General features: G+C 36.4%; 2 protein-coding genes across 13 annotated transcripts in view; both read left to right on the top strand.

Annotated features, from left to right (window-relative positions):
• The window catches only part of ATR (ATR serine/threonine kinase), a 39,274-nt gene extending 16,382 nt beyond the window's left edge, over nt 1-22,892 (top strand). For 2 of the 3 annotated variants that reach the window (XM_062005949.1, XM_062005951.1), the window contains 27 exons: nt 653-778; nt 2,147-2,353; nt 2,565-2,678; nt 3,585-3,700; nt 4,462-4,582; nt 4,993-5,130; nt 6,264-6,471; nt 6,940-7,118; nt 7,940-8,104; nt 8,768-8,859; nt 9,389-9,480; nt 9,874-10,051; nt 10,754-10,930; nt 11,628-11,787; nt 12,325-12,504; nt 13,847-13,989; nt 14,412-14,509; nt 15,198-15,430; nt 16,202-16,336; nt 16,892-17,092; nt 17,410-17,553; nt 18,289-18,439; nt 19,234-19,390; nt 19,514-19,667; nt 20,562-20,713; nt 20,965-21,070; nt 22,418-22,892. In XM_062005949.1, the coding sequence (XP_061861933.1) occupies nt 653-778; nt 2,147-2,353; nt 2,565-2,678; nt 3,585-3,700; nt 4,462-4,582; nt 4,993-5,130; nt 6,264-6,471; nt 6,940-7,118; nt 7,940-8,104; nt 8,768-8,859; nt 9,389-9,480; nt 9,874-10,051; nt 10,754-10,930; nt 11,628-11,787; nt 12,325-12,504; nt 13,847-13,989; nt 14,412-14,509; nt 15,198-15,430; nt 16,202-16,336; nt 16,892-17,092; nt 17,410-17,553; nt 18,289-18,439; nt 19,234-19,390; nt 19,514-19,667; nt 20,562-20,713; nt 20,965-21,070; nt 22,418-22,591 (4,101 nt within the window). In that variant the 3' untranslated portion in view covers nt 22,592-22,892. Of the gene's footprint in view, nt 1-652; nt 779-2,146; nt 2,354-2,564; nt 2,679-3,584; nt 3,701-4,461; nt 4,583-4,992; nt 5,131-6,263; nt 6,472-6,939; nt 7,119-7,939; nt 8,105-8,767; nt 8,860-9,388; nt 9,481-9,873; nt 10,052-10,753; nt 10,931-11,627; nt 11,788-12,324; nt 12,505-13,846; nt 13,990-14,411; nt 14,510-15,197; nt 15,431-16,201; nt 16,337-16,891; nt 17,093-17,409; nt 17,554-18,288; nt 18,440-19,233; nt 19,391-19,513; nt 19,668-20,561; nt 20,714-20,964; nt 21,071-21,397; nt 21,448-22,417 lie in introns of those variants that run through there. The other variant, XM_062005950.1, reaches the window with a different exon arrangement.
• Nucleotides 22,893-24,153: 1,261 nt separating this feature from the next.
• XRN1 (5'-3' exoribonuclease 1) overlaps nt 24,154-25,268 on the top strand; it is a 39,631-nt gene continuing 38,516 nt past the window's right edge. For all 10 annotated transcript variants that reach the window (XR_009819510.1, XR_009819511.1, XM_062005554.1 and 7 more), the window contains exon 1: nt 24,154-24,283. Coding sequence is in view for 8 of the 10 variants with exons in the window: in XM_062005554.1 (XP_061861538.1) it covers nt 24,209-24,283 (75 nt within the window). In the remaining 2 variants the exon portion in view is untranslated. The remainder of the gene's footprint in view (nt 24,284-25,268) is intronic.

Consider the following 25,268-nt stretch of genomic DNA (forward strand, 5'->3'; position numbering starts at 1 on the left):
GATTCTTCTTTAGGAGTGAAGTATGCTCATGTTTAACACACTTGTTTCTGTAGCATATCCTGAACGCTGACATTTCGTCTCTTTGAGACTAAAGAGATTAGAAGATGAAAAGTCAGCAGTATTAGCTACAGCAGTGACTGTGTTACAACAGAAGTTACTTTTGATTTTATTTACTTTTGAGTTACTTTTTTTTATTTGATTCTTCCTGTATATTGTCTTCAAAGGCAGAAAAGTTTTGTCTAGTTTTAGTAGTCTGTGGTCCATTTCTTTTGCTTGCACTCGGAATGGTTAGGTAATAGACGGGAAGTAGCAATTATGTAGTGAGAATGAGTTCATAAAAGTAAAAATTAATTTTATTTTGGATCATATACTCAGAACAATGAATTTTCTTCTGTTTTAATCACTTTTATTTACATAAAAGTAAATGTTTATTTACATAAAAGTGAAAAAAGTCCAAAAATTTACACAAAAGTGTAAATATAGCACCTTTTTGAAGAAAACAAAAAAAGGGAAGGCAGTGGCATATGGATATAGGTGAGAACGTAGGCAGCAAGGTAGTTGTTCTTATGTGTTCTCACTTGTGTTCTTTGAGGTACTGTTTAACTGTTCCTGTGACACTTAACTTGAACTTCTTATATCATATCTTGCTCAGGAATCCTCCAAAAGCACTGACTTGCAGACAACACTGCAGCTGTCTATGAGAGCTATTCAGCATGAGAATGTGGATGTTCGTATTCATGCACTTACCAGCCTGAAAGAAACATTATATAGAAATCAGGTACAGAAAACTTCCTTCAGTAGAATTAAAAATAAACCTAAGTAGCATCTGGAATAACAATCGAAAACTCCTTTACTGGTACTGGGTGTTCACGTGAACTGTGTTGTTCTCCTCAGTTTACTAAGCTAGCTATTTCTTAAAATAACGGGGAGAAGTGATTCTTTTTCCTCATGTCCCCTTGTAAGGAAACTTTTGCATCCTTCAAATCTGTGTGATGCTGTCTCAGCAAGGCAAGTGGTAGTTAGCCATTTTTCAACTCTGAGGAAAGATGTATCTAAAGTCTAGTTCAACAGTCTATTGTGTGGGCTTGTTCTCTGTTGGATCATATACAGCTTGTGTAATAAAGAATTGTGTGTGACCACACATGAATATAATGAATTCATTGATCATATTCAAGTACATTTTATAGCCATGTACGAGGTGAAGATACTACTTTACAAATCTGTGTGGCCATTAGTGCAGGGTGCTGTATGTGACCTATTAAAACCCCAAGCAAACAAAAAAAACCCACCTGTTTTGTGAAACACTCTTCAGTCAGAACATTAAAAAAATCCCTGGCTAAAAGAACACTGTCGCTGTCCAATCAGTAATTCTTGCAGCTCAGGTCAGCAAAATCTTGCAATGCCTTGCTTAGTTAGAAGTCTGGCAAAATAATTGAGGCAATCAAACTTAATTAGTTCTACAGCTTGTGGAACTATTTGCTCTGTTATTTTGGCTGTGGCTTCAGTTTTCGTTAAATTTAACAATGGCAAATATCTTCATGTTATTAAGAAAAGACTTTTTCTGTAGTTGCACTGAATGTGGAACTGAGGAATAGAAGCTGGACCAAAAAAGAAAAATATTGGACATCCAATTAAAATGATGGGCATTGATTAAACAATGATAAACCCTGATCTTGTTGAGACTAACAGTAAAGAAATGGCTAACAAATGGGAAATAATGATAGGAATGGTGGTGAAACCAGAAGGTCTGACAAGAGCTGCATGAAAGAAATTGAGGGGAAGTATCAGAACAGATGAAAAAGTAGTAGATTAGTGAAAAAGGTAATGTAGAAAAGAAGAGAGACTCTTGATAGAAAGGAATGAAAAGTTACTAGAGATGTATATGATAATGAAATACAATACTGGCTATGACAGCATTATTAACTGGGGCTCAAATCCATTATTCATTTGTTTAGTCCTTGCTAGAGTAACAACCAATTTAGTACAATTGAATTACAGTTACAAAATGAAAATATTTGAATCAGTAACCTAAAGTCATGGGTAAGTGAAATGCAAAGCAAGCGTAGATTACAGAGGGAAAATTTCTGAAATTATTTGTCATAGTCATGACTGTAGAATAACTTGTCTTTGTTTTTCAACTTCCTAGGAAAAATTGATCAAGTATGTAACAGACAGTGAAACTGTGGAGCCAGTTATCTCCCAGTTGGTAACTGTGCTTCTAATCGGCTGCCAGGATGCAAACTCTCAAGCCCGACTACTTTGTGGAGAGTGTCTAGGTGAACTGGGAGCCATAGATCCTGGCAGGCTTGATTTTTCAACCAGTGAAACTCAAGGAAAACATTTTACATTTGTGGTAAGAAGTGTTGCTGTAGTGGTTTGTTTAGCATTAAGGATGTTTTTTAAAGTACTTGGGAGTAGGGAATCTCTTACTTTCATACCCTTTGAAAATCTATAGTTGCTTTCTCATCTAAAGCAGTTTAGAGTCAGGCTTGAAAATTATTTGTTAGGCATTCAAGCTGCTATGTGTTAGTTTTAATAAATCCGGTGTTCTGTTTGTGACTGAGGCTGGTGTGGAGGATCCAAATTTTGCATATGGATTATTAATGGAACTGACCAGAGCATTCCTTGCTTATGCTGATAATGTTCGTGCTCAGGATTCTGCAGCATATGCGATTCAGGTAAGATACGTGCTTAGATTCTATATTTTCTTCATTAATTATTTCCTGGCACGTTTAGTTCTGCCAGATAAATGTACATTTTGAAGTGCATGTTTGAGTATTTGTAACTTCATCTACAGCTGTAAATTACACAGTCAGGAGTTATTCAAGGTAGTGATTTTTTGTGTGTATTTTTTTCAACTCCCCAGTGCTCACTTTGGATTCCAAGGAGTTGTCAAATGGAAGATTTGTTTGCTTTTGTGTCATGATATGTTAGTAGAGATCTAATGTTTTAGAGGTAACTAACCGTCTATCCATCATGATTCAAAGAGTAATCCTGAGACTGACTGGAAATGGTGCATGTTCTTTAGGCAGAAACGAAAAGCAGTGGGCCTAAGAAAGTTTCTGCATATGATTTTAAGAAGTAATTGAAAGTGAGCCTGCTCTTATTTTCCAAGTCTAGTCTTCTCTGCGGGGTTGCCAACTCCAAGCTGATTTGGTGGTTAGACTTTTTATTTATTCCTTTGTTGTTAAATATCTTTGTGAAAACTTTGAGACAATTCTTAGCTCCAGGAGGAAATAAGTGACGCATGTAGTCAATGGAATAAAGACATTTAATTAGCTTATGCACAAGGAGGAATCAGGCTAACTTCTAGTCACGGATAACTGGCAAATGTTTCAAGAATACAAGACTGTGTGGTCCAAATACCTACTGGTGATTCTCAGGGGTCAATAGTCAGTTGAAACGCACACTGCCTAGTAATAGAGGATTAACAATGTTGGACGGAAATTTTGCAATGATAATTTTGGAGTGAAGCATTCTATAACTTCTATCTCTTTACTTCTGTATATACGGCAGCTTTTGTTATTACTGTGGTGATAAAATATTATCAGTGCTAACTTGGTGATGTAAACCATGCCTTTCAGGAGTTACTGTCTATCTATGACTGTAGAGAGACAAACACTGACTGTCCAGGCTCCAGGCTTTGGAGGAGGTTTCCTGAGCATGTGCAGGAGATCTTGGAACCTCACTTAAACACACGGTATATGACAACTTAAGCAATTTGTTTTCATAACAGCATTTCTTTTCTCTAGGCTAGCAATAATTTCCTTGGGTTTTGGTATTATGAGCTCTTCATAGAACAGTAATAGTTTGCCCAGATCTGTCTGTCCGTAGAACATTGTCTATACAATGTTTTGAAGTTTTTGTTTCTGTTTTTCTTTCCTCTTTACAAATTCTCACTAGGATTTGAGTTTGTACTGAAATTTATTAATATCCCTTTACTGCTACCCTTTATAGAGGTAGGAGGAGCTCATTGGGTTTCAATTTAACTTCTCATTTTAAAGAGAAGTTAAAATTACATATGCACTTTCACGGGAAATAACAAAGAATGTTTCTTTTCTGTTTCCTCATTAAGACAGTCATGTTCATCTGTGATAAGTTTTCCCTTTTAGAAACAAACTTCTTGATGTTTCTTGGCTTTCATATATATGTTCTGTTTTTTTCCTGTCAAAATCCTAATACTCAGATATTTTAAGAAATATAGTTTGAGAAATGGATTTGAACAGCACTTTGAGGCATACTTAAAAATTCTGGTAATGTGTTAGGCTGACTGTATTTCATGTTTCATTTTGAGAAGCTCTAGAATAAAAGATGTTGACCGTTGAAAGTATTTTCTTAATTCTTTTTTAAAAGATTGAGAAGATGAAACCTAATTATTCCAATTAGGGAACTTAATCATTAACAGTAATAGTTATTATATTAAACAAAAAGTTTTAACAAATGGATGTTTTAAAATTACAGGTACAAGAGTTATCAGAAGGCTGTAAATTGGTCTAACATGAGGAAGCCAATTTACTTGAGCAAATTAGGTGATAACTTTGCAGAATGGTCGGCAACTTGGGCAGGTTATCTTATAACAAAGGTGAGAGAATACATCTGCTCTCTGTGTTGATATATAAGACAAAGTTCTTGAACTACTTTTCTGTTTCTGAAAGTCAGGGATGGATTTGGGAATATGCTTACTTGCTGTAGGCCTGTTAAAGCACTTACCTTCACTTGGAGAACTTAATGTAATCACAATAGCTCAGTAGCTACACCATCCCCTGTGCTTGCTTATCTTCTTGTGGTATCACCAATTAATACATGTAATAGCAGCTGCCACCTGGCATCTGTGTTGCAGGTTTAAGTCTGGTGAACCTTCTGTAGGAGACAAGTATCTTACAAATATTTTATGGAATAGAATTTGTATTTGTCAACAAAAAACCCTATTGATTGTTCAGGAATTTGCACTTCTCTAATGATGCTTTTCCTGGAAATAAAATTTTTCTCTAGGTGCGACATGATCTTGCCAGAAAGGTTTTTGATTGCTGCAGTATTATGATGAAGAATGACTATAAAGTGACAATTTATCTACTTCCACACATACTTGTCTATGTTTTGTTGGGATGCAGTCAAGAGGATCAACAAGAGGTGAGATGTATAAGATGGTACTGTTCTTCCTAAGAGCTGTTCAGCTCTACATAATTACTTTGGACCTAAGTAAACAATTTCTGTAGGTATTAAATTCATTTTCAAGTATTAATGAGTTTTCTGCCAGGGTTTTGAGTATAGTCATACAAGTTGGTGTTAAAACAGCTTTCCTATGTGTTTCCATCTATTTCTTCAGTACGGCCTAGGATGAGATACTATGCAGTTAATTATGACTGCAGTAACATGAAAAGCTGGAGTGGTATGAAGAAGAGTATGACACAAGCAAGGAATAAGCTGAACTTGTATACTTAAAAGAATTCAAGTCCATATTTTTTTTCTCTCCCTTGCATACACTTAAAATTAAGTGGAAAAACTATTTAACTACCAAACTAATGCAGAGCAGGATTCATAGATGTCTTACAGCAAAGCAGGGATAGGAAAACACAAAATCACCCAGTCTGCTTTCTTTCACTTGGCTTTAGCAAAAGTTGAAGAGACTGAAAAATATAACTTAATGGAATGTAACTTCATTTCACAGCAAAGATATCTGTGTTTAAACACTGGGAGTGGGTCAGAGGTGTGTGATTTTTATTTTGGTTCGGTTTTTTGTTTTTGGGTTTTTCTTTGTTTTTTGGTGTGTGGACAGATACGTCCACAATAAGCATCTGTAACGTATGTGTGTATATAACTATATCTACAAAACTCATAATCTGTTGACTATAACAGGAAACAGATCTTTCAGCATAGTATTTATTTAAATATAAGCAAAAAGTAATTCTGTGATTTGATAGCCAGTTGGTAACTTGAAGTTGTGTATTTGCAGCAGAATTTCAGTAGCATTCATTATGCCTTGAAACCTAAAATTCCAGCAATCATGAGTTATTTTGAATCCAAAGGTTTACTTTTCAAAGACTTTATCCCGGTATGGAATCTCCTGACAACAACTGCTATTTGATTTGCCATTATTACTTCTTCTGATTATGTGACAAACAGACCTTGCATATAAGCCCCAGACTATTGACATATAAAATTAAAAAATGTAATATTTTAGTTTGTTTATAATGTTATTTGCTGTTTCCTTCTATTTTGGCTGTGTGGAGCTTCTGTCTTTTATCACATTAATGTGTGTGTAGGTTTATGTGGAGATTATGGCTGTTCTGAAACACGATGACCAGTCTACCAGGAGACTTGAAGACAGCGCATCTGACCTGAGTCAGCTGAGCACACAGACAGTGTTCTCCATGCTTGATCATCTAACTCAGTGGGCTAGACATAAGTTTCAAATACTTATTGCTGAGAAAAATACTGGCAAGTCTAGCAAAGACAGAGGTGATCTGAAAAGTAAGCAATGCTTATTTTATTTTGAAGTGGCATTTACATTCTTCAAACAAGTACTTAAATTTGCCTTGTCACATAATGACCATTTAAGAGTGCAATATTGCTCTAATATATTAGTTGGGTCTATAATTTCTTATTCTCATATTGGGATTTCCACCCCCTCCCACCCCAAATCCATTGCTTGGTATACATATTTCAAGAAACATAGATGTGAAATTTAAAAAATGAAATGTTATTTTCTTGGTATTATCCTAAAGGTTCAGTTTAACATATTCTGTGCTGTCTTGCAAGATGTAGGAAGTTCACCAGGATTGTTTTAAACAAATTATTTTTGTTAGAAGAAAGTGTTCTTAAATTAAGAGGATGATTTCAGTACATTGTGGAATTAATTTACTGAGTTTTGATGCATAAGGTAATTCTTAGAAATTAAACCTAAATGGACAGACTTCTTAAAATGTGTTTTTTCTGTAGCATCAAGTGAGGACTATGGAGAATATCAAAATGTGACACGTTTTCTAGACCTCATACCTCAGGATACGCTAGCTGTGGCTTCCTTTCGCTCTAAGGCTTACACAAGAGCTGTGATGCACTTTGAGTCATTTATCACAGAGAAGAAACAAAATATTCAGGAGCATCTTGGATTTCTTCAGGTTCTTAAGTTCTTCTTGGTTTTTATTTGTTTTAATTTAAAATTAAAATAGACACAAATAGATAAAGCTTTGTCAAATTCTTTGAAATGGGAGGAAGAAAAGATGTAGTCAGACTCTTGCTATTGGATACAAGCTTTCAGTCATCTGTCTTTCAACAATATGTAGACAATATTTAGCTTTCTATAAAACACTAAGATCCTCTAAACAGTTAAATATGTTTTTGCTAAAAGTATAGCTTTTATTTGTTTTAATCAACTCTGTGCCTTTTGTCAGAGAAAACACAACTACAACAACAAAAAAAGCCAGAACAGAAAGTTGCTTATTGTAAAGTAGAGGAAGAGCTACGTAGCTAATGTGAATGGTGTTGAAAGCATTTATTTTCTAGAAGTATTTTAACCTGTGGAATGAGCCTGTTTGTCATTCCCTGTGGCTTATATCCCTCAGTGACCTTTCAAGTTTGAAAAATTGTAGTATATTGCTTTTCCACCTTAAGTAATCTATGGCTTCATGTTATACAACTTAATTATTAATAATGAGATATTTATTTTGCTCTTTTAACAGATAGTTTCAGGCAGCTTCATATGTTTATTCTTTTTTATTCTTTCTATAGGATGAGATGGTGAGTATTGCAGTATGCAAAGCAAAAGCAGGGCTCATCCTTAGAAATTTCCTGACAAAACTGACATTTTCCATGCCAAGTCCTACAGTGTAGTTCTCCATTTTCAAGAAGATGTGTGATTCTGAGCATATTACATCTAAAACAGATTCTTCTTGTCTTAGAGTTGTTGTTAATATTGATTTCCAATTCTGTTTGAATAAAGAAATTATATGCTGCTATGCATGAACCAGATGGAGTGGCTGGAGTGAGTGCAATTCGAAAAGCAGAACCATCTCTCAAAGAACAAATCCTTGAACATGAAAGTATTGGCTTATTAAGAGATGCAACAGCCTGTTATGATAGGGCTATCCAACTGGAACCTGATCAGGTAAATACAAGATAAATGATTTAGAAAAAAAGTAGATAGTTGGGCTTTTTTCATCTTCTTAATTAACACAAGACTAAGTGTTAAAAAATACATACACAGAATACTTAGGTAAAATGGGAATGTAAGAGTTTACTATGGCAGTTGCTGAGTAACTGTTGCTATTGGAAGTGTCTTATGAACTGAAACAAATCTTTTATTTGGTTTATACTGTAATTTGCAGGCTTATGCCCAGTTTTTTGCTAGGATGGCTTACCAACTCAAGTTCAGCCTTTGCTTGGCACTGCTTCATTCGCAGATTATGGAAAACATTTTTATGAAGAGTGAAATTGCTTGAGGTTTTGGGGTTACTTCTGTCCTGTGAATTTTTCAGCTTGTTACTGTTCATTTCTTTAAATAAATTTTTATTCACAGCTCTGATACAATATTAATAAATTCACATCACACTACATTTGTGGAGAGGTGCATTTCAAATATTGCCAATGGTAATTAAAGTTCTTTGACAGTCATAGACTTTTTCAAATTTGAATGTTCATTTAGCTTTTCATATTATAAAAGGCATGCAATTGGACACATTTCTATCTTGAGGTTGCCATGAATTTCATTAATGAATGTGTGACTCCGTTTTTCTTTTTTTTTTTCCCCCCCCCCCCCCTCCATTTCTAGATAATTCATTATCATGGTGTAGTGAAGTCCATGTTAGGCCTTGGTCAGTTGTCTACTGTAATTACTCAGGTCAATGGAGTACTTGCAAACAGGTACTGTAAGCATCTAATACAATGTTATTATCAAGTATATTATAAAGCACTTATCAAGTATATCCAATAAGCAGTGTGAAGCTAGAAAGCTTTAAGTGCTTCGTTTATAAATTATTTATTTCAAGACTTCCAGAAAGGTTAGTACTTCATATCTGCACTGTATGCAGTGTTGGTATGTGCTTGATTAAATAGAATCTCACTCACTGTCTTGCATGTTAGTGGTTCCATAGCTATTTTGAGGTTTAATAGGATAAAGGGATTGGAAGGTGGTAATTTTCAATATATGCCATAGAAGTTGAATACATTACCTAGGAATTGAATTTGTGGGATAGTGTTGTACAGCTATTAATTGTTATCAGTGATTATTCCTACCTGGGAATTTGAATTTTTTTGGAAGCAAGCTAATTTCTTTTCAAGTAAGATCAGTTTCATATAAAGAATATTTGCTAATACAATGTAGGTCGACCATACTGAGAGGGGAAAGGAAAATCAGAAAAAACTTCTATTGCCTTCATTTTTCCTTTAATAGATCTGAATGGATTTCTGAATTGAACACTTACAGAGTGGAAGCAGCCTGGAAACTGTCACGATGGGATTTACTCGAAAATTATTTGGCTTCGGGTAAGTTACGATGATATCCCAACATGACTACTTCCTTATGTGTCTGAGTGTTTTAATCTAATCATCTTCAATCAAGAGCCAGCTATTGTAATTTTTCAGTCTTGGATTTTACTGAGGAGAGGGTTGGTTTTGACAGTCTTCTAGATTTTGTATATGTATTTGATTGTAAACTGTATAGTCTTTGAGTAGCAATTTCAAGTGAGTGTAAGGCCAAATTTCTTCTGGGTTTGTTTTGGGGGTGGTTTGTCGGGGTAGAATTATACAGCATTTCTAAAATTCAGTTAATTAGTTCTGAGGAAAAACGTATTTTTCCACTAGCAAATGAAGACAAATTAGCATATTCAGATTAATCTTAAAGAAACAGAGTTGAGAGGCATTCTTTTTTCCCCAAAGATGTGAAGTCCACCACTTGGAGTGTCAGACTAGGACATTTATTATTATCAGCCAAGAAGAAAAATGAAGCAGCTTTTTATGAAACACTCAAGGTTGTTCGAGCAGAACAGATTGTACCCCTTTCAGCAGCAAGCTTTGAAAGAGGATCCTATCAGCGAGGATACGAACATATTATCAGGTTTCTGATTTTCATGTCACTATTTTCAGTTCAGAAAACACATAATCAAGTATGTAGCAGCAAGAATTTAAATTTCAATTATAAATGGTACTGATGTGCATTTTCTGTCACTTCTTTCCTCTTTTTTTTTCTCACATAACTGGAAACCTTTGATTAATTGTGAACTTATATTTGGCACCCATGAAAAATGCTCACACTAAAACAGTTGGGTGTAGTCTTTCAAAATCAGCAAGCAAGTTCATGTAGATATCAGGAAATCAACAACAACAATTTAATTCCAGGAGCATATGGGACAGTGGTTCATTATCTTAACATCATTCATTTAAGTGCATTGCTTTTAATATCTATGATGGCATAAAAGCACTCTCCTCTTTTATCAACAGCAAGCAGTAAGAACAGCAACCTCAACCGTTTTGATATATTTTGTTTTCCTTTTTAATAACTTTTTAAGTTGGTTGTGGTAAACTAAAAGCGATTAATCTTTTTTTCTTAAAAATAACTAATCAGTTTACAAGTCCTTGATTTTGTGTGTTTGGTTTTGCATCATTTTTTTTTCCTCTTTTAAAGGAAATCCTACTATTTGAAATAACTTTTGTGGCTGGCTTTTAGAAAAAAATGGCAAAAGCTTTATAAGACCTGCATGTGTCTCAAACAGCAACCAATTTTGAACTTGGTTTCTTTTCCTTTGTTTTGCTAACACAGGTTGCATATGCTGTGTGAATTGGAACATAGTATTGGACCAATGTTTCAGCAAACAGATAATGACCACAGTAGAGATTCCCTGAATTGGTGTGCTCGTATTGAAATGACCCAAAACTCTTACAGAGCAAAAGAACCCATTTTAGCTCTGAGAAGGGCTTTGCTTAGTCTCAGTAAAAGGTGAGAACATGACTATTTCTTGTAGTCTATGTTGTATTCTATTAATATTCTGGTTTTCCATCTGCTTGTTAGAAGAAGGAAGTTAAAATCCTGTGGAAATACACATTGAAGACAAAAGCAGACCTCTCCAATATTATGTACCTTCAAAACAGAACAGAAAGGTGATGTCTATAGGAAAAACAAGGAAGAAACAGTAGGAAAAACTATATGTTTCTAGGACAAAATGGAAAAAGATGAAACGAATGTAATAGAAACTATTTAAAATCATTGCTATGTAGTATATAGTTAGGTGAGAAATTCTATTTATGTTTCAGCACATTGTGATATTACAAATACGTAAACGGCAGGTGTCAGGAGGATGGAGCCAGGCTCTTCTCAGTGATGTCCAATGATAAGATAAGGGGCAAAGGGTACAAGCTGGAACAGAAGAGATTCCAAAGGAACTTCTCTGTGAGGGTGACAGATCACTGGAACAGGCTGCCCAGATGGGTTATGGAGTCTCATTCTCTGGAGACATTCAAACCCACTTGGACAAGTTCCTGTGTGACCTACTCTAGGTAGTCCTACTGTGGCGGGGGAGTTGGACTGAATGATCTTTTGATATCCCTTCCAACTCTTATGATTCTGTGATTTGCTTCAGACTGTAAAGTAGCATTCATGACTGAATTGTTTGTTTTCTGCAAAAATATCTCTGCAGCCAGGATTACAGTGAACATGTTGGTCAATGTTGGCTCCAGAGTGCTAGAGTTGCAAGAAAAGCTGGTCACCACCAGACAGCCTATAATGCCCTTCTGAATGCCGGGGAATCTACACTCTCAGAACTTTATATAGAAAGGGCAAAGTGGCTGTGGTCCAAGGTAAAGAAAATGGAACTTACTTTCTTACATGCAAGAAAATAACCTTTTTGTTTTCCTCAAGAAAGAAAGGCACACATTCAATATACATAAAACAGAATGTGTGAACTGGGACCAACACCCCCATCTGATTGCAGAGCCATGGGAAGTTTTTACCTCCAACTGTTAGTCAGCCCTCTTCTGTATCAATTGACTTTTCTGGCAGCTATGTATAAAACCAGTGGTTTACCTGCCTCTGTCAAAGAAGCCCAGACAAATTTAAATTATCTTAATAGCACACCTTTCCTTAATTTGTTTGCTTTTAACTAATAGAGGTAGGCAGCCACCATGAGAGCAATTATTGTGGTAAAGCTAACAGCACAACACCTCCAAAACAATGAAGGGAATACAAGAAGCACTTGAGTCAGTAATATTCAGGTACCACAGCCAAAATAGTATAGAACAAACCTGGGGATATAGCTTTGCCATAGTAAGAACTGTAAAATGAAGGGTTAACATCTCGCATTTAAAATATATAAAATGTCTTCCTCTTTCCTTTAGGGTGAGGTTCATCAAGCACTCATTGTTCTCCAGAAGGGGGTTGAGTTATGTTTCCCTGAAAATAAAGCAGTGTGCAATAGCAAAAATCAGCTCATCCATGGCCGGGCAATGCTGCTTGTGGGCAGATTTATGGAAGAAACGGCTAACTTTGAAAGCAATGCGGTTATGAAAAAGTATAAGGTAATTTGATATACCAGTGATAACAAGACTCTTTTTAAAAATAATAGTAATCACAAAGATAATGAGGAAAAGTTATTTTTTAGAAATCCTCTAAGTAAGCTGTTGTATTCCTGATGATGTCAGACAAGGAAAACGTCAATGGGATTAAATGGTGCATCGATGTGTAAGAGGGGAGAAGTTCTTGTAAAGATTTAACTGTGAATTAGCTGTAATATAACATATAAATACAGGGAAGTCTACTGTTCTGAACAGTAGAAGCTGAGAATACGTAATATCACTCTTTAAAAGTAAAAAACAAACTACAGGAGCATGGCTCTTATGCATGCACAAGTTAGAATTCATCACTAAAATGTGGCTACTCTAAAGAGACAGTGAAAGAACTTGATGGCACATTGTGCAACTCTTAACTGTTAGATCTCTCTTAAAAGTGACTTTAAAGTGTTCTTTAAATATGCTTGCAATCTCTGAAGAATTATGAAAAGGGGCAACTGAAGTGGGTTCTTTTTGTTTTTGTTTTTTTTTCCTTCAGCAACAGCACTGCACTGTTTTCATCTCTTGCAATGCTTTTGATATACCATTTTTCCATTAATATGCTTCCTTAAAAGTAGTATGCCTCCTATCCAAGTTTTGGCATTTGATACTGTTAATACTGCAGTCTCTTACTAATTAAAGTAGTTCCGTAACCCCCATTTAGAGAAAAATCTAATAGACAAATCAAGTCAAATGATGGTTGAAACAATGAAAACTAATGAAACTTCAGTGGATTATATTAAAAAAAGTAACGCTTAGAATTCTCTACTGTCTGAATAAGGACACTGGAAAGAAGCCAGTGATATTAGAGAACAGATGTGCCATTTACTAAGTTATTTCTTTGTTTTGCTTTCACATGTCATGATTTAGAAGGAAAACATTAATGTGAAAAACACAGAATCATAGAATCATTTAGGTTGTAAAGGACTTCTAAGATTGAGTACAATCATTAACATTCTGCTGTTTCACTGTTCAAAAAACTAAAACCCAGTATTGAGTTTATCAGGATGGAATGATAATATTTTTAATGAAACTATACTCTAATATTTCCTAGTTGAAGTATCCTATATCATCCTGTCTTGAATTATTTTGCTGTATCCAAACCCAGAAGGTATTTTAAGAATACTTCTAATTTGTAAAGTCATTTGTCTTGGGTAAAAGTTACAATTTTTGGAGTTACAATTAATATTTTTGGAACATACTTTGCACAAAGGTGACTAACACAGGACTCCTGTTTCTTGAGATCTTTATTTTTTAGTATTAAACTTAGCATCCTCTCAAAAGTAATTATGTCTGTTTTATTTTGTTGCAGGATGTTACGGTTTTCTTGCCAGAGTGGGAAGATGGACATTTTTATCTTGCTAAATACTATGATAAATTAATGCCAATGGTAACTGACAACAAGATGGAAAAACAAGGAGATCTGATTAGATATATAGTTCATCATTTTGGGAGGTTAGACCCTAGGGGAGCTTGGCTTTTGTTCTTGGCTTTTTGTTTCTTTAGAAGGATGATGTTTATTAAAAAAAAAAAAGGAATATATTATCTTTCAACAATTCAGTCTGACTCAGATGGTTATACAGTATTGTAAAAGAAAATACTGCACATTTCCTTTCTGTTTTCATATCTAACTAATTTCACATATGCTTTCTTAAGCAATTGTCTGTCTTGTCTAAACTTCGTCTGCAGTTTCAATCAATGAAAACAAACCCTTTGTATATTAGTAAGCTTTTAGTTGTTAGAGATTCATTAAAATGTTGATCATAAGTTTCTAAGGTCCAGAATGGAATGTGAAAAAATCAAGGATCTAAAATTTGTAATGCTTCAATGTATGTCATTAATATGCTGTGATTTTTGTTTTTAATATGCAATCACAGATCGCTACAGTATGGAAACCAATTCATCTATCAGTCAATGCCAAGAATGCTATCTTTATGGCTGGACTTTGGAGCTAAAGCATATGAATGTGATAAAGGTAAAACATTTTCTTCCAGTACATACTTCTGTGACATACTTTTGAATATGTGGTCACAAGAGCAGTGGATTATGTTTACAGTTCTTTGTTTAGATTTATTGCTGGAAATTGTATGGATAGAAGGAAGCACTACATTTAAATTTAAATGCAGGAGAACATTTATTTTTTAATTAAACTCCCTTAGCCTTTTCTTAAATATATAGTGAGGTATCATTTTTCCTCAGGTAACTTAGTCAATAACAAGACTAATCTGCTCTGACGAGCAGATATTCTAATCTCATTCCTTGTAAAGACTTTATTCATTTCCTCTCCATGAAGAACATTGTGATCCTTATACTGGAGGAGTACATGGAGTGGTTTTTGTTTTTCTATGCAATTGCATCACTTCAGAAGAGTAACAGACCTTTTTATTTTAGGAATGTAACAAAAGCTCTTCTGATATGGTCTGTTCCATGTTCCTGTTGTCTGTGCTTGTTTATTGCTTGTTATTCTGGTTAGTTAAATGCCATATGTATTATGTTATGCTAAAAAGAACTTTACAGTAGGAGCTTTTCCTTTTCCCTGGGGTTTTTCTTTTTTGGCTTGTGAAAATGACCAACAAAATACCTTTCTATAGGCTTGATGTAAATTACTTTACATTTCCAACAGAAGAACGGAAACATTCATCTTGTATTCTTGTGTTTTTCAGCTAGTCGTTCAGAACGCGTTCAAATGAAAAATGACTTGGCTAAAATAAATAAGGTTATTACAGAGCACACAAATCACCTGGCACCTTACCAGTTTCTGACAGCTTTTTCTCAGTTAATATCCCGGATCTGTCATTCTCATGATGAAGTCTTTGCAGTTCTGATGGTGATTGTTGCTAAAGTGTTTTTAGCCTATCCACAGCAAGCAATGTGGATGATGACTGCCGTGTCCAAGGTATCTTGATAACTAAAGCTACACCTTTATTAAGTTTGTAAAACTGTTTTCATCCAAGAAATGTGAATATAGGCTATTTTCTTTTAAGATGATAAGGAATTGAGAGTTTCAGTTGCTGTGATATTGTTGTGGAACAGGGTATCAAAGCTGTCAGAGTATCAATGCCAAAGATGTCACTGCAGTCTAAATTCAGTTATTACAACTGAAATATTCCAAGTTAGAATGCTAACTTGAATGATGTATTAGGAAAGGAAATTATGATTAACAAATAGCTGATGAAGTAGTTATGGCCAAGAAATTTTGTTGGTTATAGGAATTATAAGGGTACTTCCAGTTTAATAATCAAATCATCAACTCTGTACCTTGACTAAAATAGGTTAGATATACCACTCAGTTGTAATGCTTAACTGGTGAAAAGGCCACTCGAAAGCAAATTGGAAAACATGATGCATAGTATTTCTTTTAGGCTGTTGAAATAAGATTTGGGATATGCTGACATATTCTTGAATATTGGCCTTTAGGTTGTGGGACTCCCAAGAGTGGTTTTAGATAGTAAAAACCACCCCACATACACCCACCAGCTATCCCACTTGAGTACTTGCTCAGGTATTAAATTTCAGTTGGAGAAAATTCTTCTTCAGATATTACAAATGACAAGCAAAAGTAGAGAAAAGAATATGTTAATTACCAGAGAAGGTGTTGTGTGTGTTTGGGATTCTTTAATTGATTTGACTGTTGTTCAATAAATTTTAACTTTCTTCTTTTTTTCAGTCCTCTTACCCTATGCGTGTCAATAGGTGTAAGGAAATTCTAAACAAAGCTATTCACATGAAGGAATCCTTAGGAAAGTTTATTGGAGATGCTACACGCCTCACAGATAAGCTACTGGAACTGTGCAACAAACCGGTACTTATCAAAGTAAACAAACTAATGCATGTGATAAGATTCAAAACAAAAAAGCTGTTTCTGACAGCTTTTGTTAGCAAATTCCTTATGTTACTGCAGTTTAATAGGAGCTACACTAACTTGTGGAAGTGGGGTTGGTTTTATACTTACTAAAAATATTTTTAGAAGTAGAAAATAGCTTGAAAAGGAGCACATGGTAAAATGTTCCAGTATATGTTCACAGTGTATAGGCTTTACGTTGTTTAGTGCTTCCCACATATGATTCTTGCCCAGAAACTTTCAGAGTTTTATTATTAAAATAGGGTGTTTTCCTGCACAAGTTGAACTTGATAATAAAGGTAAAACTAAATAATTTTTTCATTATTCTGTATTTACATTCAGAGCAAAAAACACGAGACATAAAGGCCAATTAGATTTACTTTGGACCACTCCCATTTAATATGAAATGTAATTTGTTGGTTTTTACCATAAGCTTTCATTATTTTATTCATCAACATGAAAGAGCAATAATATTTTAAGTGTTTATTGTTAACTTTTGAACAACTTTTTTTCAAGGTTGATGGAAACAGCTCAACATTAAGCATGAATATTCATTTCAGAACACTGAAGAGATTAGTGGAAGAACACACATTTAGTCAAATTCTCATTCCCTTACAATCTGTAATGATACCAACTCTTCCTTCCATTCCTGGCACACATGCAAACCATGACCCTTTTCCTGGCTGCTGGGCCTACATTGCAGGCTTTGATGATACGGTAAGTCTCTAATTACCTGGCATCTCATTTTAAACTTCTCATTAAACAAAAGTAGCTGCAAATATACCTTAGTCCCTTAAAAATGGAGGAGTGAGTAGCAACCTTCGTAATTATGTTTATGGGTACTGTGAGTGGCATCTGTTGTAACAACCTGAGACAGATATGGCATCTTGGTAGTCAGATCAAATTTTGGGCTGAGGTTAATAACGCTGCAGCACTACGGGAGCGTGAATGTGATGGGATGCAGTGGTTTGTTAGACACTTCATTTTGTATAATCTGATACAGAAGTTAATAACGAATTTTATGTTTCCCTTAGGTGGAAATTCTTGCCTCCCTTCAAAAGCCAAAAAAGATCACCTTAAAAGGTTCAGATGGGAAATCTTACATTATGATGTGTAAGCCAAAAGATGACCTAAGAAAAGACTGTCGGCTCATGGAATTCAACTCCCTTATTAATAAGGTCAGAGTTAGACAATCCAATGCATTATACTTATTGACCAGAGCAAAAGGGTGAACTGTCTTAACAACAAAACCCCAATCTACTTTGAGAATACTTTTCTTTCAGTAAGCTTTAAACTCTTGCATAAGACCTTATTTCAGTGGGTATCAGTAGCGATTGTTACATGTAGCTTAAGACTCCTAGAAAAAAATAACAAAATATAAATTTTTGCAAAAAATAATTGCTTATTCCAGCAAAAATATCCATGAAGGGTTATTTACAGTAAATAACTGCAAACTTTCTGCTGTTAGGCTTCATGTTTCTTATTCACGACTGTATGATTTTTAATGACAAAGTGGTAAGTTCATCTTCTCATACTAAAAGTGTCGATGTACTTTTTATTTTAGTTACATTTTGCTTCTTGGCAATATGCTTAAGCTTAAGGTACTGTGTTTTCCATGAGGTTAAAGCAAATTAAAGCATCTCTGAAAAGCTGGAATGCTTATTTCCAATACGGTTTTTAAAGGAGTGAAGCCTTGTACAACTTAGGCAGTTTGACTGTTTTATTCCAAATTCCTTTTTTATTAATTAACTTCAAGAGATGAGCATTTTGCTTACATTTGACCTACTGCAGACAGTGAAGGTTTGAATTTTAAATTCTAGATCGTGTAATTGAAAAATAGATTCAGATAGAATGGTTAATGTTATTGATTGTATCTGCATTACCTGTTAATCTTATTTTTCTCTTGTGAACAGTGCTTAAGAAAAGATGCGGAGTCACGGAGGCGAGAACTCCATATTCGAACCTATGCGGTTATTCCACTGAATGATGAATGTGGCATAATTGAATGGGTGAACAATACTGCGGGCTTAAGAAATATCCTGATAAAACTTTATAAGGAGAAAGGTAAAGAAATATATTAGACTATAGTGATATTTTGTTTTGTGCTTTTTAAAGGCCTTGTATCTTGTATTAATAAATGAGACAAACAGAAAATTCTAGAGAGATGTGGTCACATGTATTTTTAACTATCTGCAATATATTGTTTATATGAGTGGTAGACTTTTAAATAGAAGAGTATTGGTTCTTCGAATAGAAACAAGTTTCTAACGAGAACTGATAACACAATAATCTTAATACTTTCATTTAAAGATGTAACTCATTCTGGCAGCAGTGCCAGTGGCATGGGGATGCATGTGCAGCACTGAATAGCAGAAAAGACTGTGGACATATTCTTTAAATTTTGTTTGTTGCTTTTTAATTTCTATTATAATTGTGTGAGATAATTCAGAGACTTGATAATTGGGTCAAGGTTAAATGTACAGCAACTTCATAGGGAAAAGATCAGATTTCTTTTGCAATTGTTGTTAACAAAGCAACTTTATGGTCAGTGCAGAGATATTTCACACATTATCTATATGTATGCAGACATCTGGGAATTTGGAACTCCGAACATCTCAGCTGAATATAATGAATGGCTTTCTGAGGGTGGTAATTGGTAAAACTGGTGGCTTGTTTGCCAGGTCTTGTCTTTCAGTTAATTTTATGATTTTATTTACTTTCCAGTACCCTACCAGCAGTATGATGTATGGATTATTTTCCGTTTGTTCATTTATTTCAACTTCATGGAGCTGCTCATATTCTCTGTAAGGCTTTATATTTGGGGATTTCTTTTGCTAAATTGAGGAGGTCTGTTACAGGTATCTATATGACTGGAAAAGAATTACGTCAGCATATGCTTCCGAAGTCAGCACTTCTATCTGAAAAGCTGAAAATGTTCAAAGAAGTCCTTCTGCCTCGTCATCCTCCTCTCTTTCATGAATGGTTTCTTAGAACATTTCCTGATCCTACTTCATGGTGAGTGACTAGGACTGGGCTAGCTCAAGAATATCTACTTTGTGGATAAACATTAATGATACTACTGAACTAAGACAGTCACACAGGAAGTGACTTGGATGTATCTGATTCTGATTTCCACAGGTACAATAGCAGGTCAGCTTATTGTCGTTCTGTTGCAGTTATGTCAATGGTTGGTTACATACTTGGTCTAGGAGACCGTCACGGTGAAAACATCTTGTTTGATTCTTTGACGGGTGAATGTGTGCACGTGGATTTCAACTGCCTCTTTAATAAGGTGAGAAATGCCACTTGATGAACTTGCTCTTTATTTCACATGCATGTAAGTTACAAATTTTGCCATCTTGGGTTTTTCCAACTTTTTTATGTTGACATAGCTGTTCTGTCATCTCTTTCACTTTCTTATTTATACCAAGCAGTCTGGGTTATGTAAAGTATGTGATTGTTCTGTGTACTGCATCCATGAAAGACAGCTTTTTGATTTAGTCAATGTTAGATGAGCTGATGTGGATACAGTGAAACAGCCCAAATTTTAGAGTGTTTCAGTTTTATGACTCTCCACTGCTACCTCTAAAGCAAGCTGTAATTGCTACATGGAGAATTCTGCTGCTGTGAAGAGTTTCTTTGTTTTTCTCACACAAATTCAGCACAAAATTTGCAATGCTTCTGTAAAAATAAACCCCAGAAATTGTGGCCAGAGTGGGATTTGGAGTTTTGGTATTTCAGCTGCAAGATGCTTTTGATGTGGGTCATGTGTCCTTTTTAATTCAGATAAGTGCAGTGGAGGCAGTTCTTTTATTTCTCCTGTGTTCTTTTTAGGAAACCTAAATTCTCCTACATAACCCTTAATTAGAAAAAGGTTTATAAGCTGACTTGCATATTGTGAAATACAAATTAGCATTTTGCATGAGCTTACAGAGCAGCAATATCAGTTCAGAACAAAATTTTATACCATATATTGTGTATTAAAACATTTTTTTAGATATTGGTATCCTTTATTCACAGTAAGGTCCCTTCAGCAGCTGAGGTTGGTGATCTGAGCAAACATCTTGTCAGATAGGAAACTGCCACTGACAAAGATGGGGAAAAAAAACCAATGCAAATGCCACCCTTTATATTAATAATGCTTAAAACACTTAAGGCATATACCTCTTCTTTAATGAATGTAAAGGGAGAAACTTTTGAAGTTCCTGAGATCGTTCCTTTTCGTCTCACCCACAACATGGTTAACGGAATGGGTCCGATGGGGACAGAAGGTCTCTTCCGAAGGGCTTGTGAAGTCACAATGAGGCTCATGCGTGATCAAAGGGAGCCTCTGATGAGGTACAGTACCTAGTTTTGCTACCAACTCTGAAAATGCTGTCTGTAGCCTAACCATCTAAAACAGTAACTGCTGGGGAACGTGCCAGTTCTTGCGTATGCTTGTCATGCAGCTCAGTCAGACTATGATATGCAGTTAAATATGAAACACTATAAATATTGATCACTAACTTTAGACTCCTGACGGTGTCCTTGTTTTGAAAATTAAATGTATTACATGTACCGTATCCTTTTTTTATTTTTAACTTGTTTAGTGTCCTAAAGACTTTTCTTCATGATCCTCTTGTGGAATGGAGTAAACCTGTTAAGGGGAATACAAAAGCACAGGTGAACGAAACTGGAGAAGTTGTCAATGAAAAGGTTCGTTTATAGTAAGCAATGGAATAAAGTATTCAAATGTCAATCATGGCTGCAAGTCATATATTTTCTAGTTAAAACTTTAAGTGTCTTTTTCTTTTCACTTCAAAATTCATCTGGTTGTTTCTTCTTGATTATCTGTGTTTAAAATTTTTACCCATAAAGAGAATATTTTTATTGATAAAAAATAGTATTTATTTACTGAAGAACCAAACAAAATAGAGCCTGTAATTCTCCCAGTGTTTCTCCATCAAGGACAATATCAACAGAAGCAATAGGATAGGTGAGGTTCTCGTTACCTTGATAGGTGAGGTTCTTTCTGTTGCACAGACCTCCAGTTTACAGTGATGGTAACATCTGGAGTCCCTTCCATGTGCATTTTTGTGCTTTTCATGAGTGAGTATTTATTATTGCAATAACATGTGCCTTGTTACATGTCAAGGAATACTAGGTTAAAATTAGGTTTTCATATATACTGTTTCTTTTCTTGTTGCTGATAGATACTATCTGGTTTATGCAAAGTACAGCTTGCACAGCCTACTAACTCTCCTTCTCCTTTGCAAAAGTTCTTATTTGTCTCCTTTTTGCTTTAAAAGGAACATTTAGTGACAATAACTATGTGTAACAGAAAATTGATAAACGCAGCAGCTAAGGACACACTGTAGAACTGAAGCTATATTACAACAAAACTTAACTGAGTTATTTGAGCACCGAAAATCTGATGGTATTCAAACAATTACTATCCGGGCTGTGTCTATATAATCTTTCTCTTAGTTACAGGACCACAGATATGGTTGTATGTTAACTGCTTTATCTGGATAAGTGCCAATGTTATGCTTAAGCTTTAAAAGAAAACACATGAATATAATTGGTGTGAACTAGCTACTCTAGTGGGCTTCAGAACAGCTCATTTCGAGTTGCTTGGCACATCCTGTTATTGGACTTGTTTAGTTTCAGTTGCTCGTAACTTTGGCATAAATTTTCTAGACAGTATCTTCTTTAATTTTATCCAGAATTCAAAGAAAAGGGCTGAGGAAATTTTTGCATTTACTGGAAAGTTGTTGTACAATGTAAAACTTTCTAACATATTCAAATACATCTGCATAGCTTTTTCAGTCTTCTCTGTTAAATTTTATCTGTAAACTGTAAAGCAAGATGTATAACTTGACCAATAATCTATCCATTTTTTAAAATGATTTTTAAAAGTGAGAATCCTTTATTTTCAAAGTAACTGCTGTAGTGAATTAAATTAGTATACAGATTTCAAACACATGCTAATATTTTCTTATTTTATGGAGTGGAAGTTCATGGATAGTAGCAATATTCTTATTTTTTTCTTCTTGTTTTCAGGCCAAAACCCACGTCCTTGATATAGAACAACGACTGCAAGGTGTCATTAAGACTCGAAATAGAATAAAAGGATTGCCCTTGTCTATTGAAGGGCATGTTCATTACCTTATCCAAGAAGCCAGTGATGACAACCTGCTCTGCCAGATGTATATGGGCTGGGCCCCATATATGTGAAATTTATTTTACTTTGGAACAATACTGTTGACAAGTGATACAGCTGTAACATTCCTGAGAAGCTCTTAATCTGTGGTAACCAGTTACTTCTGTTGATTTCTGATTGTAAGCATCAAAACAGTCTTAGGATCAATCTGAAACCTACCTAAAATGCCCAATTGCAAGGTTGTTATGAATATATTTGGAGATGTTTAAGGTGTATACATCTGGAAGGCAGCACATTAGGCTATGCAAGTTGCTACGTGTTTCTTACTCTGACTATATGGAAAATGTCAACAAAGTTGAAAGAATGCACTTATAACTGAGAAAACTGTATTATTTTGTAAAGATTTTTCTAGTTCATCTTTCTCGTAGATTAGAAAATCTGACATTAAAGTTTTATGCTGATATAAAGTAGTTCTTGAAACTTTTTCTATTCATAGTTCAGAAGGGCTTTCTAAAAATAATTAGTATTTCTTTTCAACAGTAGACCTTGAATTTTGTTTTCCTTTGACTTTCTTCTATTTGACCTGACTATGCCTAGAAAAACATCTGGAATCTTAAGTTGAAGAAACTGGTAATGTGTTACAGTGTTCTAAAATAGTTTCTTTAGCCCTTGCCTGCTGTGCTAAGAAACCCTTGTGAAGGAAACTGCACAAATCTTGCCAGTTATGAAGACCCTGACAGTACGGCTGAAACCCCTGTGTACCAGGCAGGTAATTGTATTTGTGACTTGAACATACATTTGGGCTTCTGAGAGTTCTGACACCTTGTGTTCCTTCCCCTGTAAAAAGTGTGGCTGTAGTGACTGTCAGACTCCATTTCATAAAGTGTTTTGATACGGACAAGAGTAACGATATCTTTTTCAGAAGGCATATATTGATTTACAGTAATGCTCGCTTCTGTAGGTATCCAAAATGTAGGGAAATGAGAGACAGGAAAAATATACTCTTTTACCCTAAAATAGGATATAAGTTTTGTGCAGTATTTTTCTTTGAGACACAAACACAGCCATTAGTTTTTGATCACACTGGTGTGTATCCCAAGGCTCAAGCTTCAGTTCAGCTGACCCTGACACTTTGGACAGTAAATGTAAATAATGTGTTTACACACTGTTAGGGGGGTTTTGTTTGTGAGGCTAATCTGCTACAATGGTTGTTACCATCTCCTATGTCTGAAGTTGTTTTCCTAAGATCTTTTCTATTGTGATGGTTGAGTGCTAGGATAAGGTTGCCTTTTCTTAGGCTCTATCATTTTATACCAGAGAGTGAAGAGAATCTTCCCATGAGGTGCTGCAGCAGGTGCTGCTAAGGGAGTTCACTGACTTCTGTCACAGGGATCTAGATGTGTACCCGCAGTAGGCCGGGCCTGAGGGCTTGGGCCCGCGCGGGGAGCTCCGGCGTGGGCTGCGAGGGAAAAGGGCGCGAGGCACGTCCGTGTACCGGCCGGCGAGAGCGCTGCGGGGCCGCGGGCTGGGGGTGCGGCCTGGCTGGCTCCCTCCCTCCGGCCCCGCCCCGCGGCGCCGCTCTGCGCCGCGTTCTCTGTGGTCGGCCCGCCTGTCAGTACCGCGCGCCGGAAGGAAGGCGGAGCGCGGCCCGCGGTTGTTTGGGTCCGGCGGGTCGGGGGACAGCGGGAGCCATGGGGGTCCCCAAATTCTACCGATGGATCTCGGAGCGGTACCCCTGCCTCAGTCAGGTGCTGAAGGAGCATCAGGTGAGCTTGGAGCGGAACGCTGCCGCCTGCCCGGGGCCCGTCTCCGCGCCGGGGCGGCGGGGAAGGTGGAGAGGTGGTCTCGGGTGGCGGGGCGTGGGAGTAGGCCCGGTCCCTGCCTGGGTTTGCGGGGCTGAGCCGCAGCCGAGGCCGCGCTTCGGCGAGACCCGCACCTCGAAGCGGCCCAAAGTCGCGGGACGGTGACAGGGAAACCGGTGAGGCTTTGGGAGCCCCCCTTGAAAGCCCGAGTATCCGACCCGAGGTGGCCGTTAACGCCTGGCGGTGCCGGGACCCCGCTGCTGAGAGGGGAGCGGAGCAGGTGTTTTCATACCTCGTTCCGTACAAGTAATGTTTGCAGCAGCACCCGAACCGACACCGCACTGAGCCGTGCTGCGAAGTAGTGTCCGGCCCAGAGCTGTGTGTGGCTCGAGACGCCGAGGTGTCCGCTGCCTGCGGCTGGACTCGCTCCTCTCCCTTTGTTTCCTCGGCCCGTCTGAAACTCCCTGGTGCTTCCTCGGCACCTGGGAGCCCGTCGCTCCCTCGGGCAGTGGCAGATCGGAGTTTCCTCGTTAAGGGTCTCAGAAAGGTCACTGCTGCTGACGACGAATGGCAAAGTAATGACGTGGGACAGGTTTTACAGCTCTGCTGCGTTTCCTTGTTGTCACTTGCGTCGGACAGTTTGTAGCAAAAACGAGAAGTGTGTTAAAGCTTGAGAAAGGAAAGACGTAAATAATGCTTTTAACAGTCAGGCAAAAAAGTCTGTTTTTCAGTAAAACCATGTGTAGCACCTATTAGACACAACATATTAACATATAATTTCCAACCGATGCTATGGTTGTGGTTTTATAGGCTGAATAAGGAGGTTCTGAGACGTCCTGGGTGACGATTGAAGATATGTTTCAGTGTTAATACATTTTTACTAAACAAATACATTTTAAAAGATTAGGTAGTTGCTCCATCAATGTTCCTAAGATGCCCTGCTCAAACC

This window comes from Colius striatus, chromosome 12 (genome assembly GCF_028858725.1).
Source record: "Colius striatus isolate bColStr4 chromosome 12, bColStr4.1.hap1, whole genome shotgun sequence".
In the NCBI taxonomy this organism is placed as follows: Eukaryota; Metazoa; Chordata; class Aves; order Coliiformes; family Coliidae; genus Colius; species Colius striatus.